The sequence below is a fragment of the Hemiscyllium ocellatum genome, chromosome 34 (genome assembly GCF_020745735.1).
Source record: "Hemiscyllium ocellatum isolate sHemOce1 chromosome 34, sHemOce1.pat.X.cur, whole genome shotgun sequence".
NCBI classification, from domain to species: Eukaryota; Metazoa; Chordata; class Chondrichthyes; order Orectolobiformes; family Hemiscylliidae; genus Hemiscyllium; species Hemiscyllium ocellatum.
The window spans coordinates 10,640,418-10,654,866 of NC_083434.1; the positions used below are offsets into that span (position 1 = coordinate 10,640,418).

The following is a 14,449-nucleotide window of genomic DNA, read 5'->3' on the forward strand; positions in this document are numbered from 1 at the left end:
GGTTTTTAAAATTCTGAATATGTTTGAATAGGGTGCTCTTGTGGAAGATTGAAAGCATTCATAACTATAAGACAGACAGTCAAAAATAAATCTAGGAGAAATGCCTTCACCCAAACATTGGATATAATAATGGAACTTGCCACATAAAACAGTTATGGTGATAGAGTTGAGGCATAATGTCTTTACAGGCAACTAGATAAGGTACATGAGAAAATAAAGGGAAATAGGTATGCTGTTAGTGGCAGGCCTGTTTTACTGCTGTAAATTCTACTAATTTCAGAAGATCTGAAAGAATACGATAAATAGTCATACAGAATAAAAGGACATACAGGGAGACACTGAACAAAATCAAATGATTTAATTTTTTTTATTATTGATGGCGTTTATCCCATGGTTTTGTTAATCATACAGTAATAAACATGGCTTTAATATTAAATTGTTCTCCTTATTATCCAAAGTCACCATAGTCCATTTAAACAAATATAAAAATATATAGTTAATACTTTGTACAACACTGTTTTGGTCCAAACAAAAGTGGATCACAAAAGCCAATATGCAAACTTTAAAGAGTTCCCAATTTTTTTTTAAATCACAAAGGATGTTAAATGGATTAGGCAACTTTGAATAATGAGATTTACATAATAAAATCTTCTAATAGACAATACTGAACGAAAAACATACCGCTATAACAAAAAATAATTCAAGTTCACAGATTTGTGATTTTGTCCAAGAATGGTAATTGACTGAAAATCATAAGATATGTACATAATAGTTTGTAATAAAATGAAATAAGTCAAAAAAGCATAAACAGAATTTTTAAAAAGCACATGTTCTATGAAATGAAGACAATTCATTTAAAGTCCTCGAAGTATGATTCTTCAATCATTCTGCAGTCAGAAAACATCGGTGCACAACAGGCCATCCATTTAACATCTACACATTCACATACTTCACACATACTGTGATGAAACCTTTGTAGAATTATCAGCCCTATTCTCACTGATGCTCTTCAGTCTATACAAACCTTTCAGTACAATTGAGTGGGTTATGAACAATATCTAGTGGTGCAGATGAAGAGGTATCAATATACAAAGCCATTCACTTTGCAGGTTGTTTGTAGCCAGACCATGCCAAGTCTTTAACTAATGACACTGCTGGGATCTCACAAAAAAATCTACAGTCCACCCATCACCAGGCAACTAAAAGCAGCGACCAATTATATGCAGGTTCAAATGGTCCTAGGTAGATCTGATAAAGCCCAGAAGGAGGTACAATTCAATTATTAATGCAGGGCACCAGCTCTTTATAGAAAATACATTTTCAATAATTAGCTGTTTTTAAACAGTTGTGACAACTACTTCTTGCGCCTAACTGCAGTCTTTATCTTCCGACCAGTAACAGTTGAACGGCCACTAGACGTCGTAGAAAAAGGATTGGTGCTGCCAACCCTGTTCAAAAGAAAAACAAAAAATACTTGAATTATACAAAAACAAATTAAACACAAGTTCAACTTGTATAAAGAATATCTTTGTTTTTAATTCAATTTCAGAGTTTAACCACGTCACACATTTAAATGATGTTTCTTCAGTTATTCTTTATATAAACAGGTGCAATGAAACAGTGGACTCGTTAAAATAATCCATTACCCACCTTAAAACAAGGTTTTTCCTGCCCAACAATTGTGGATGCAAATGGCTGAAACATTTCCAGGATCATAATATAATCAGAACGTTTCAAATATTTCAGTGCTGCACTTGATTAAGTCAATTAGGCAGGTTCAAGAGAACGAACCTTCAATACTATATCCATAAGATGTAGGAGCTGAAGTTAGACCATTCAATCATGGCAGTAAAAACAATGACTGCAGATGCTGGAAACCAGATTCTGGATTAGTGGTGCTGGAAGAGCACAGCAGTTCAGGCAGCATCCGTGGAGCAGTAAAATCGACGTTGTGGCATGGCTTTTGCCCGAAACGCCGATTTCACTGCTCCTTTGATGCTGCCTGAACTGCTGTGCTTTTCCAGCACCACTAATCCACATTCAATCATGGCTGATGCACTTCTCAACCCCATTCTCCTGCTTTCTCCCTGTAACCCTTGATAATCAAGAACCTATCTCAGTCTTAATACACTCAATGACCTGGTGTCCACAATCTTCTGTGGCAATGAATTCCATAGATTTACCAGTCTCTGGCTGAAGATGTTTCTCCTTATCTCAGTTCTAAAAGGTCTAAGGCAGTGCCATCAGGTCCTGGTTTCTGACCAATGGAAAAATTTCCCTAACACCCACTCTACCCAGAGGCAAAAAGTGTGATGCTGGAAAAGCACAGCAAGTCCAGCAGCATCTGACCAGCAGGAACGCATAAGCCCTTCAGTTGTGGGGAGGGGGGGGGCAAGGGGGCCAAGAGATAAATATCAGGGGAGTGGGGCTGGGAGGGAAAAAGGTAGCTAGGAAGACGATAGGTGGATGCAGGTGGATGGTGGTGGTGATGATAGATCAGAGTGAGGGTGGCGTGGTTCAGTGGGAAAGAAGATGGACAGGTGGAGAAGTTCAAGAGGGCAGTGCTGAGTTGGAGAGTTGAATCTGGGACAAAGTGGAGGGAGGGGAGATAGGGAAACTGATGGAATCAATGCTCCTGCCATGTGGTTCGAGGGTATCAAGTCAGAAGATGCACCGTTCTTCCCCCAGGCATCGGCGAGGATTTGACCATGGAGGCAGCCCAGGACTTGCATGTTTTGCAAGTTATTGCCCTGTCCCCCCAACTTAGAGGAGATGCCAATGTGCAGAACATTTCGGGACATACACCAAACAACCCCACCGCCCTATGGCTGACGACTTCAACTCACCCTCTCACTCTGCTAAGGACATGGAAGCACTAGGCCTCTTCTACCACCAAATCCTAGCCATCTGACACCTGGAGCAAAAAGCCTCATTTTTCACCTATAGACCCACCAACCATACAGCATCGTTGATTTCACCAGTTCCTTCTCTCCCCTCCCACCACCTTATCCCAGCTCCAATCTCCGACTGAGCACCACCCTCTTGAACTTCTCCCACCTGTCCACCCTCTCAATTCCCCCCCCCCCCACCTGCATCCATCTATCGCCTTCCTAGCTACATAGGAGTCAGAGTCCTCAAACGTTCCTCACATGTAGAGCTTTTCGTTCCTGGGGCATTCTCATGAACTGAACATGCTCCAGAGCCAGGACATCGTTCCTGAGATATGGGGCCCAAAACTGTGCACAATATACCAAATGTGGTCTGACCAGAGCCTTGTAGAGTCTGAGGTACATACCTACTTTTATACTCAAGTTGCCTCAAAATAAATGCCATTATTGCATTTACCTTCCTAATTACCGATTCAACCTGCAAGCTTACCTTGAGAGAATCCTGGACTAGAACTCCCTAGTCTCTTTGCACATCAAACTTCTGAATTTTCTCACCATTTAAACAACAGTCTGTGCCTCTATCCTTCCTCCCAAAGTGCATGAGCTCATACTTTCCCACATTGTACTCCATCTACCACTTCTTTGCCCACTCTTCTAACCTGTCTAGATCTTCTGCAGCCTCTCAGTCTCCTCAATGCTCCCTGTCTCTCAACTTATCTTTGAATTGTCTGCAAACTTAGCCAGAATGCCCTCAGTTCCTTCATCTATATTGTTAATGTATACACAAAAATTTGTGGTCCCAACACTGAGCCTCGTCACCAGTTGCCATCCTGGGAAGACCCTTTTATCCCCACTCTCTGCTTTCTGCCAGACATCCAGGCTTCTATCCCTCCTCACACCTTGCCTTTAATACCATGGGCCCTTATCTTACTCAGTAGTTTCCTATGTGGCACCTTGTCAAAAGCCTTTTTAAAGTCCAGGTAGATAACATCCACTGGCTCTTCTTGGTCAAATCTGCTCGTTACTTCCTCAAAGAATTCTAGCAAATATGTCAGACATGACCTCCCCTTGAATGAATTCCAGGATCTTACCCACAACCGAGGTTAGACTAATCAGTATGTAATTTCCTATCTTTTGCCTTGCTCCCTTTTTAAACAGGGGTGTCACATTAGCAATTTTCCAGTCCTCTGGAACCCTTCCTGTCTCTAGCGATTCCTTAAAGATCACACTAATGCCTCCGCTATCTTCCTTAGAACTCTGGGGTTAGTCCATCTCATTTATCGACCTTCAGGCCAATTTTTCTAGGACCTTCTCCTTGGCGATAGCCACTAAACCTAGAGCTCTGCATTCCCATTCTCTAAGTTTTGGGATATTACTCGTCTTTCACTGTGAAGACTAAGGCCAAATAATTATTCAGTTCCTCAGCCCTATCCTTATTCCCTACTTGTATCTCTCCAGCATCATTTTCCAACAGTCCAATGTCCATTTTGGCCTCTCTTCTGCCCTAAATATAGGTAAAGAAACTCTTACAGTTTTCTTTTATATTACTGGCTAGCTTACCATCATATTTAATCTTCTTCCTCCTTAGTTCTTTTTTTGTTGCTCTCTATTGGTCTTTGTAAGCTTCCCATCTTCTTGTTTCTCACAGGCCTTTGCCACATTGTATGCTTTCTCTTTTTCATTTAAGCTGTCCCCGACTTCCCTAGTCAGCCATGGTTGCTTCATCTTCCCCATACCATGCTTCTTTTACCTTGAGATGAATCTTTGCTGGATCTCCTAAATCACACTCAAACTCCTGCCAATGCTGTTCCGCTGTCTTTCCTGCTCGGCTCCTCAACCAGTCAACTTGACCCAGCTCCTCCCTCATGCCTTTATTCAGATGTAACACTCACCTCTGATTTCACCCCTCCCTCTCAAATTGCAGAGTAAATTCAATCAAATTATGATCATTGCCTAAGGATTCCTTCACCTTAAGTTCCCTTATCAAGTATGCCTCATTGCGCAACACTAAATTCAGTATTGCCTGTTTCATAGTGGGCTCCACCGCTAGCTACTCCAAAAAGCCATGTCGTAGAATCTCTACAAATTCCTTTTCTTGCAATCCACTACCAACCTGATTTTTCCAGTTCACCTGCATATTGAAATCCCTCATGATCACTGTAACTTTGCCTATCCTACTCATTTTTGCCATCTCTTGGTGTACCTTGTGCTCCAGTTCATGACTACTGTTTAGAGGCCTGCACATAACTCCAACTATTTTTTTTCCCAACCTTTGCAGTTCCTCAATTCTACCCACAGATTCTATATCATCTGGCCCTATTTCATTTCTTACCAATGACTTGATTTCATTTCTTACTAATAAGGCAACCCCACTCTGTCTGCCCATCTGCCTATCTTTTCGATAGAATATATATCCTTGAATATTCAGCTCCCAATCCTGATCCCCCTGCAGCCACGATGCCCACCACTTCATACCTGCCAATTTTGACCTGCACCACAAACAAGCTCATTTGCCTCATGTTGTTTTGATGATAACACAGTCACTTAGTTCATAACCATCATGCCAATGTAAATTGCTAACCACTGCCTAATTATGGGCAGCACGGTGGCACAGTGGTCAGCACTGTTGCCTCACAGCGCCAGAGACCCGGGATCAATTCCTGCCTCAGGCAGTTTGCACATTCTCCCAGCGTCAGCATGGGTTTCCTCCGGTTTCCTCCCACAGTCCAAAAACGTGCAGCTTAGGTGAAATGGCCAGGCTAAATTGCCCATAATGTTAGGCGAAGGGGTAAAGTAGGGGAATGGGTCTGGGTGGGCTCCTCTTCCGAGGGTCGGTGTGGACTTGTTGGGCCAAAGGGCCTGTTTTCACACTTAGAAAACTAATCTAATAATGTCTTTCATGACAGCATTTCCATGGAGTCACTCAAAGGATGCTTCTGATGATCACAGAAACTCCTCCATCTTAATGCCATATTCCACAATCTTTGCCCAACATATATCATGGAATATTCTTCATGTTAAAAATAAATTCAAGCCACACATCAGCTGTATTTATAAGTATACACAACAACTGTTTTGAAGTGCAATCTAGAGCTTTAAATTTAAGCTTGGATGAAATTAATTCTTTTTCCTGATGGTCATCTAAGATTTCAACAATTCAATGGTTCTTTCCCTTCCACAAGATTTTCTTTCCAATCTTAACAGCTGTTCTTAGCTAAACAAGTATGGCAGGGAGAAGCATTCAGTTATTTTAGAAAACCTTGCAATACACATGAAGTTTCTTACCCAGCAGGGAATCCAAGGGCTGGGTTGAACTGGAAGCCACCACTGGATCCAGGCTGCTGTGTTGCTCCCGTAGAAGCAGATCCAAATTTAAAAACGTCATTTGATGAATTGGTGGCATTGAAATTAAAACTATGACCACTGTTTCCGAACTGGAAAGTGTTACCTACAGAGTACAGATTAAGTTAGAAATCATCTCCAAACAAATGTCACTATAGAATAAGAAAGATTTTCAATTACAGACAATGTTCTTGGGAATGAGAGGTGTCTGCTGGACAGAAAAGCATTATAATTTACAAATTAACTCTGACATAGTCACATTCCACAAATCAGCAATCTTAGAAAGCCTTTTTTTGTAATCTACAATAAAAACAGACCACTTTTATACATTATCCTGGTCTTGATGACAGATCTTACTACAGTTCAGCATGTTAATTTGCATCGTTCCTCCATACTTATGGAATACCCAATATTTTTGTATCCCTCTTACGAGTCCTTTGATACACACGGACATATCAGCACTCCTACAACTACACTCTCTCACATGGCCCCTCTATTAGCATCATCGCAATCATAGATTACATTTTTCTAACAGTTCTCTTGTTTTCCTAACCTCCCAACTATTCTTTTGTCTGGTCTTTTACCCTCAGCAAACTTCACCGCACCTAAATTACTAACAATATGCTTTTGGTAGTCTAAGTCCAACACTCACCACTTCTTGTCTGGTTCATATAAAGCGGCTCTGGCCCTTTAGTGATTTAATGTAATACTGCCCCCCTTATTTTCAAATCCACTCAATCTTGTTCTCAATGTAATAGTTATAAAAATACAATTCAATAATCTGGAGCACTTTCACAACGCTCTCATTTTGCCCCATCTTCATCAGCTGTAATTTCAGCTATCTTGCCCTTACTTGCTGGAACCCTTTTCCTTTTCATTTCCATCTTCTACTTGGAAGTTTATCTTTAAAATTCAGTTTTGTTTTGACAGAGATTTTGGATTGGCATTCAAAAGTCTCATGAGGCTGCAGTGAATTTGGATCTATCCTATTAGTCAGACAACTCCAATTATTTTCAAATTTACCACTCCATGCTCAAGAAGGACCTATGTTATCAGATCCTAACAGGTCTTCAGTAGAGAGGAAAGCTAAATGGCTGGAAATAGTATTACAATTTGTAATGTGTAATCAATTCTCAACTTTCTTTGCTTTTAAAGCTATCTGCCTGACACCATACTCTATCAAACTAGGTAAATAACCAGTGTACAGACACTTATCAACACAGTTTTTATTAAGATGGAGTGATGTTTCCTTCTCATTTTGGGACTGGCATGATTATTGTTTTAAAGCAGAGGTAAACATTTTAAGAAATAAAATTGCAATCTATTAATTTTCATAATTCAAAGACTTTTCTATTCACTTTTGCTGCAACTGCCCTATTATAACAAACAACTTATATGTTGTGCAGAGGAAATTGCTTTAAACCTTTCTTCTTGGACACATACAATGAAGTTTTATGACTAGAGAAGGTACAGTGTTAGATTTTAAATATGAAAGCTACTTCTGTCACATTACCTAATGTATTTCACCAAACTCGGGATAACTGTTCTATTTAGTCTACACTACATGCAACACCAGCTCCATAGACTAATGGTCAGTTCTTAACTGCTCTTTGAAATAACTAAATAAGCCACTCAGTTCAAGGGACATGAGGGGCTAGCAAAAAAACACTGTCAGCAATGCCAACATTGCATGAAAGAACAAATTTAAAAATTATATATGCCAAATTTAAAACAGTTCAACTTACTAAAATATAAATTTACTTACTCGAGGTAGATGAAGTTGAACCAAATGTGGGCGGTTGATTGGGTAACTGTCCTCCAAAAAGAGATGGTTGACCACTGGCAGACTGTGAACCAAAGGCAGTTTGCTGGCAACTGGTTGAGAATGCAAAGGTAGGTGCATCAGCTGAAGCAAAGGCAGCAGGTGGTTGATTGCTGCTTTGTCCAAACAGAGGGACAGGGGTCTGTGTGGTACCAAAAGCTGGAGGATTTGCTGCAGCTGTAGAACTTGATCCAAACCCAAAGATAGAATTTGAGGAAACACCTGAAAGATCAAATGGTAAACAATACCATTAAAATATCTTACAGTTACCAGTTTGATCATAATTTACGTTTTTACAACTACTTTTCTATATTAGCTCAAATTAATTTTTTCAAAAACTGTATTAAACTGAGAGGTGTCAGAAGACTAGAGGGTGGCAATGTGGTGCCACTATTTAAGAAAGGTGGTAAGGAAAAGCCAGGGAACTATAGACCACAGAGCCTGATATCGGTGGTGGACGAGTTGTTGGAAGGAATTCTGAAGGACAGGATTTATATGTATTTGGGCAAGGACTGAGGCTGAGGCTAAACCTTAAAAAGGTTTATAAAATCATGAGGGGCAATGGATAGGGTAAATAGACAAAGTCTTTTTCCTGGGGTGGGGGAGTCCAGACTAGATGGCACAGGTTTAGGGTGAGAGGGAAAAATTTAAAAAGGGACCTAAGGGCAACTTTTTCATGCAGAGCGTGGTGTGTATGGAATGAGCTTCCAGAGGAAGTGCTGGAAGTTGATACAATTACAACATTTAGAAGGCATCTGAGGGGGTATAGGAATAGAAAAGGGTTCAGAGGAACATCAGCCACATGTTGCCAAAGGGACGAGATTAGGTTGGGATATCTGATCGACATGGACAAGTTAGACGGAAGAATCTGTATCCATGCTGTACATCTCTATGACTGTGACTGATAAGGGATAGTCACCATGGCTTTGTGCGTGGGAAATCATGTCTCACTAACTTGATTTGAGTTTTTTGAAGTTTTGAAGTGGATTGATGATGACAGAGTGATGAAAATGATCTGGATGGACCTCAGGAAGGTGTTCAATAAGGGTCCTCATAGTAGACTGGTTAGCAAAGTTCAAACACATGGATTACAGGGAGACTTAGCCATTTGGATACAGAACTGGCTCAAAAAGATAGGAGACAGAGGGTTGTTTTTCAGACTGGAGCCCTGTGACCAGTATAGTGCCACAAGGATTGGTGCTGGGCTCACTACTTTTCGTCATTTATACAAATGATTTGGATGTGAATATAGGAGATATTGTTGGTAAGTTTGCAGAAGACACCAAAATCAGTCCTTTAGTGGTCAGCAAAGGTTACCTCAGAGTACAACAGGATCTTGATCAGATAAGCCAATGCGCCGAGGAGTGACAGAGAGATGTAATATTCAAGGACTTCCATTTAAAATACAAAAGAAAAACCACGCTGACCACATTGCATTTGTACACATCTCAAAACTGAGGGGCTATGGTAAGACTTACCTGTTGAACTAGATGTTGTGGTTGAAGCACCAAACGTAAACACAGATGTTGTAGCAGTGTTACTACTGGGTATCGAGCCAAATGGAAATGCTACAGCAGAAGCCCCTGAACTTGAATTACTGACAGCCGGTTTAATATCCTGTGAGCCAAATAAAAATGGCTTGGTTGCAGCAACAGTTGATTCAGAACAATTTCCAAGATTTGCACTTCCCGCAGTGGTGCTTGCTTGTCCAAATAAAAATGTCGTGTTTGTAGCAGATGCAGAATTACCGAATATGGAGGTGGTTGTGGAACCCCCAGCATTTGCTGCAGCAGACATGGAAGAACTGTTGCCAAATAAGCTGAAAGCTGGTTTTGTAATTCCTTGTTCTAGAACACAGAGAAAGTGGTAAAATTAAGACCAATTCAAACTTTGAATATTTCTCCACAATTGTCATTAAGCTGCTTATACTATTCAAACAGTATACATCATGCAGTTAGAGGTTAATAAAACAAATACACACACTGAACAAAAAAAATCCACACACAAAGAATGCTTTGTTATTATACATGCATCCAAGTGTACTGATTGTTTAAACAGAAATACATGGTCACCTTAGACTGAAGTATCTTCTGCAGGCTCTGCAGCTGCAAATGCAACTAAAATGCAGGATAAATGGTCAGTCATTCAGTCCAACCAGCCTGCATTACCATTCACCACCGTAAGGAAATCCCTCATTTCAGTCCTAATGGCTGCCCTTTTTGTCCAAGACTGTCAAATGAAGTATCCACCATTCTGTTCTAAACTTCCTAAAGGTCAGAGAATGCAGACCCAGATAATCTCACCATCTCAGGAAATGGACTGGTGAACTTTCACAGCACTCTGCTTATGGTAAATATATCCTTCTTGAAACAAGGGTATCAGAACTGCACACAGTACTCCATGTGCACTCTCACCAGTGCAGAACTTCATCTCTGTAGTCAAATTCCTCTTGAAATAAAAGCTAACATACAATTTGTATTCTGAATTGCTTGCTGTAACTGCATACTATTTTCAGTGACTTCTGAAAAAGGACACCATTTTCTAATGTCACCATTTAAGAAATACTTTTCACCTTTATCCTCAGAAAAAGATAACATTTCTCCTATTCACATTATACTCCATCAGCCAAAGTCTTTCCTAACTCAGCCTGCAAATATTACCTTGAAGCCTCTGCATTTTCCCTAAAAAACACATTCCCACCAATGTTTGTGCAATCTGAAAATTTCGAATTATGACAAATGACACCCACATCTATTTCACTGACAAATTGTGAACAGTTGGAACCCATATATTAATCCTTATGGTACGCACTCGTCACAGCCTGCCAACCTGAGAATGACCCATTTATTCGTGATCTCTACTTAGTGCCCATTAACCAATCCTCAGTTCGAGCAAGTATATCAATCCAATCCCCTGTGCTTTAATTTTGATAAATATCCTCACATGGGATATTATCAAAAAGCCTTCTCAAAATCTAGATATACCACATTCACTAACTGCATCCAATCAACTCAACCAGTAATGCACTAAAAAAACCCTCAGGTTTGTTTATCATTTCACCTTCATTAAATTCACACTGAGTGCCCAGACAGCTATTTTCTAAATATCCAGTAATCTCAGCCTTTATATTAGTTAACATTATGTACTCTACTATTAGCAACAGAGTAACAGATCTGAAGGTCCCAGTTTTCTTACATCCTTCATTAAACAGTGTGGTTATGATTGTTTGCTTCCAATCTGCAAGCACTATTGTAGAATTAACTGAATTTTGAATGATCATTGGTGCATCCATCATTTCTATTGCAATTTCTTTTCAACATTCAGGTGGTGGTAATCAACTTTTTTATCCCATCAGCCTATGCAATACTACTTTACCAGTTCCTCTAGATGCTTGGACCTTAATTATTTCGAGAGGACTTGTGTATTCCTTTGTAAAGGTAAATACAGTACTTATTTAGCTTCTTCACCATTTCTCAACTTCCTGCTATAAATTCTATCCCTCCAGGTATGGACACATTTGTCACTGCTAATCTTACGCATTTAAAATTGTTATATAGGCATGTAAAAAGTATGTTCCTTTCCATTTTTCATTCCTATTCTATTCTTTTTATCAATTTCTATGTGCTTCTTTGCGGAATTCTAAAATTCTCTCAATCCTCAGGCTTATAACTTACTTAGCCAATTTTACAAAACTCTTCTTTTGATTTAATGCCATCTTTCACTTCCCTGATTATCCTGGTGGTATTCTTGCCTTAAAGGAATTTATGCTTTTTGGAAAACTAAGCAAGTATTCTCTGAATATTAGCCATTACCTAACAAACTTAAAACTGTTTAACATATCGTTCTAAACCACAAATGACCAACATACAGGTCCCAACCCAGTTTAAAAGGTGCACAACACTATGGATTAGACACACTTTCTTGAATATCAATTACAAAACAAACTATACATTAGTCATATATTTATTTTAAAAATTAAAGGCTGATGTGATACTAATCACATGTGATTAGATCAGGCTAGTAAATACTTTATTGCGTTTAGAAAGTATATGAAAAATACCCAGAGGGCAATTTCATTTGTAAATATTCTATAATGGGCAGCTGTCAATGGCAGGGTGCCATGGCTAATTATTCTGAGAATCTGATTACAGAAACATGACTCGGGGATGGACAGGACTGGCAGCATAATGTTCTAGGATATAAATACTGCAGAAAGGATAGAAAGGGGGACAAGAGAGGAGAGGAGAGTGACGTTTTTGATAAGGGATAGCATTACTGCTGTACTGAGGGAGGATATTCCTGGGAATACATCCAGAAAAGTTATTTGGGTGGTACTGAGACATAAGAAAGGAATGGTCACCTCATTGGGATTATATTATGGATTCTCTAAAAGCAGGAAATGGAGAAACAAATTTGTAAAGAGACTTCATTTATCTATAAGAATAATAGGGTGGTTATGGTAGGGGATTTTAACTTTCCAAACATAGACTGGGACTGCCATAGTGTTAAGGGTTTAGATGGAGAGGAATTTGTTAAGTGTGTACAAGAAAATTTTCTGATTCAGTATGTGGATGTACTTACCTAGACAAGGTGCAAACCTTGACCCACTATTGGGAAATAAGGCAGGACAGGTGACTGAGGTATCAGTCAGGGAGCACTTTGGAGCCAATGACCATAATTCTATTAATTTTAAAATAATGATGGAAAATGATAGACCGGATCTAGAAGTTGAAGTTCTAAATTGGAGGAAGGCTAATTTTGATGGTATTAGGCAAGAACTTTCAAAAGCCGATGGGGACAGATGTTTGTAGGTAAAGGGATAGCTGGAAAATGGGAACCGTTCAAAACTGAGCTAGCAGGAGTCCAAAGACAATATATTCCTATTAGGGAGAAAGGAAAGGCTGGTAGATGTAGGGAATTTTGGATGATTAGAGAAATTGAGGTTTTAGTTAAGAAAAAGGAGGAAGCATATGTCAGGTGGAGACAGGAAAGACCAAGTTAATCTTTAGAAGTATAAAGGTAGTAGAAGTATACTTAAGAGGGAAATCAGGAGGGCAAAAAGGGGATTTGAGGTAGCTTTGGCAAATAGGGTTAAGGAGAATCCAAAGGGTTTTTACAAATACACTGAGGACAAAAGGGTAACTAGGGGGCAAATAGGCCCCTCAAAGATCAGCAAGGCAGCCTATGTGTGCAGCCACAGAAGATGGAGGAAGATACTAGATGAGTATTCTGCAACAGTGTTTACTGTGGAGAAGGACATGAAAGATATAGAATGTAGGGAAATAGATGGTGACATCTTGAAAAATGTCCATATTACAGAGTGCTAGATGTTTTGAAATGCATAAAAAGTGGAGAAATCCCCAGGACCTGATCAGGTGTACTCTAGAACTCTGTGGGAAGCTAGGAAAGTGATTGATGGGCCCCTTGTGGAGATATTTGCATCATTGATAGTCATATGGGAGGTGCCAGAAGACTGGAGATAGGCTAATGTGACGTCACTATTTAAGAAAGGTAGTAAGGATAAGCCAGGGAACAATAGACCAGCAAGCCTGACATTAGTGGTGGGCAAGTTGTTGGAGGAAATCCTGATAGACAGCATTTACATGTATTCAGAAAGGCATGGACTGATTGGGAATACTCAGCATGGCTTTGTGTGTGGGAAATCATGTCTTACGAACTTAATAGAGTTTTTTGAAGAACAAAGAGGATTGATGAGGGCAGAGCATTGGAAGAATCTGTATGGACATGAGTAAGGCGTTTGACGTGGTTCCCCATGGGATACTGGTTAGCAAGACTAGATCTCATGGAATACAGGGAGAACTAGCCATTTGGATACAGAACTGGCTTAAAGATAGAAGACAGAGGGTGGTGGTGGAGGGTTGCTTTCAGACTGGAGGGCTGTGACTAGTGGAGTGCCACAAGGATCGATGCTGCGTCCATACTTTTTGTCATTTATATAAAATGATGTGGATGTGAACATAGGTATAGTTAGTAAGTTTGCAGATGACACCAAAATTGGTGGTGTAGAGGACAGTTAAGAAGGTTACCTCAGATTACAACAGGATCTTGATCAGATGGGCCAATTGACAGAAGTGACAGATGGAGTTTAATTTAGATAAATACGAGGTGCTGCATTTTGGAAAAGCAAATCAGAACAAGAGACTTATGCATTTAAAGAGAAGGTCCTAGAAACTTTGGAGTGCAGGTTCATAGTTTTATGAACGTAGAGGTGCAGGTAGATAGGATAGTGAAGGGTGCATTTAGTATGCTTTCCTTTATTGGTCAGAACATCGATTATAGAAGTTGGGAGGTCATGTTCCGGCTATACAGAACATTGGTTAGGCCACTGTTGGAGAAAGTGAGGACTGCAGATTTTGGAGATCAGAGCAGAAAATGT

The 14,449-nt window shown here is 39.8% G+C and overlaps 1 protein-coding gene across 1 annotated transcript in view; it reads right to left on the bottom strand.

The window, feature by feature from the left end:
• Window positions 1-397: 397 nt before the first annotated feature.
• The window catches only part of nup153 (nucleoporin 153), an 80,765-nt gene continuing 66,713 nt past the window's right edge, over window positions 398-14,449 (bottom strand). The window contains exons 19-22 of the mRNA XM_060850009.1: window positions 9,531-9,899; window positions 7,996-8,274; window positions 6,174-6,336; window positions 398-1,448 (exon numbers count right to left, since the gene is read on the bottom strand). Of these exons, the coding sequence (XP_060705992.1) occupies window positions 1,355-1,448; window positions 6,174-6,336; window positions 7,996-8,274; window positions 9,531-9,899 (905 nt within the window). The 3' untranslated portion in view covers window positions 398-1,354. The remainder of the gene's footprint in view (window positions 1,449-6,173; window positions 6,337-7,995; window positions 8,275-9,530; window positions 9,900-14,449) is intronic.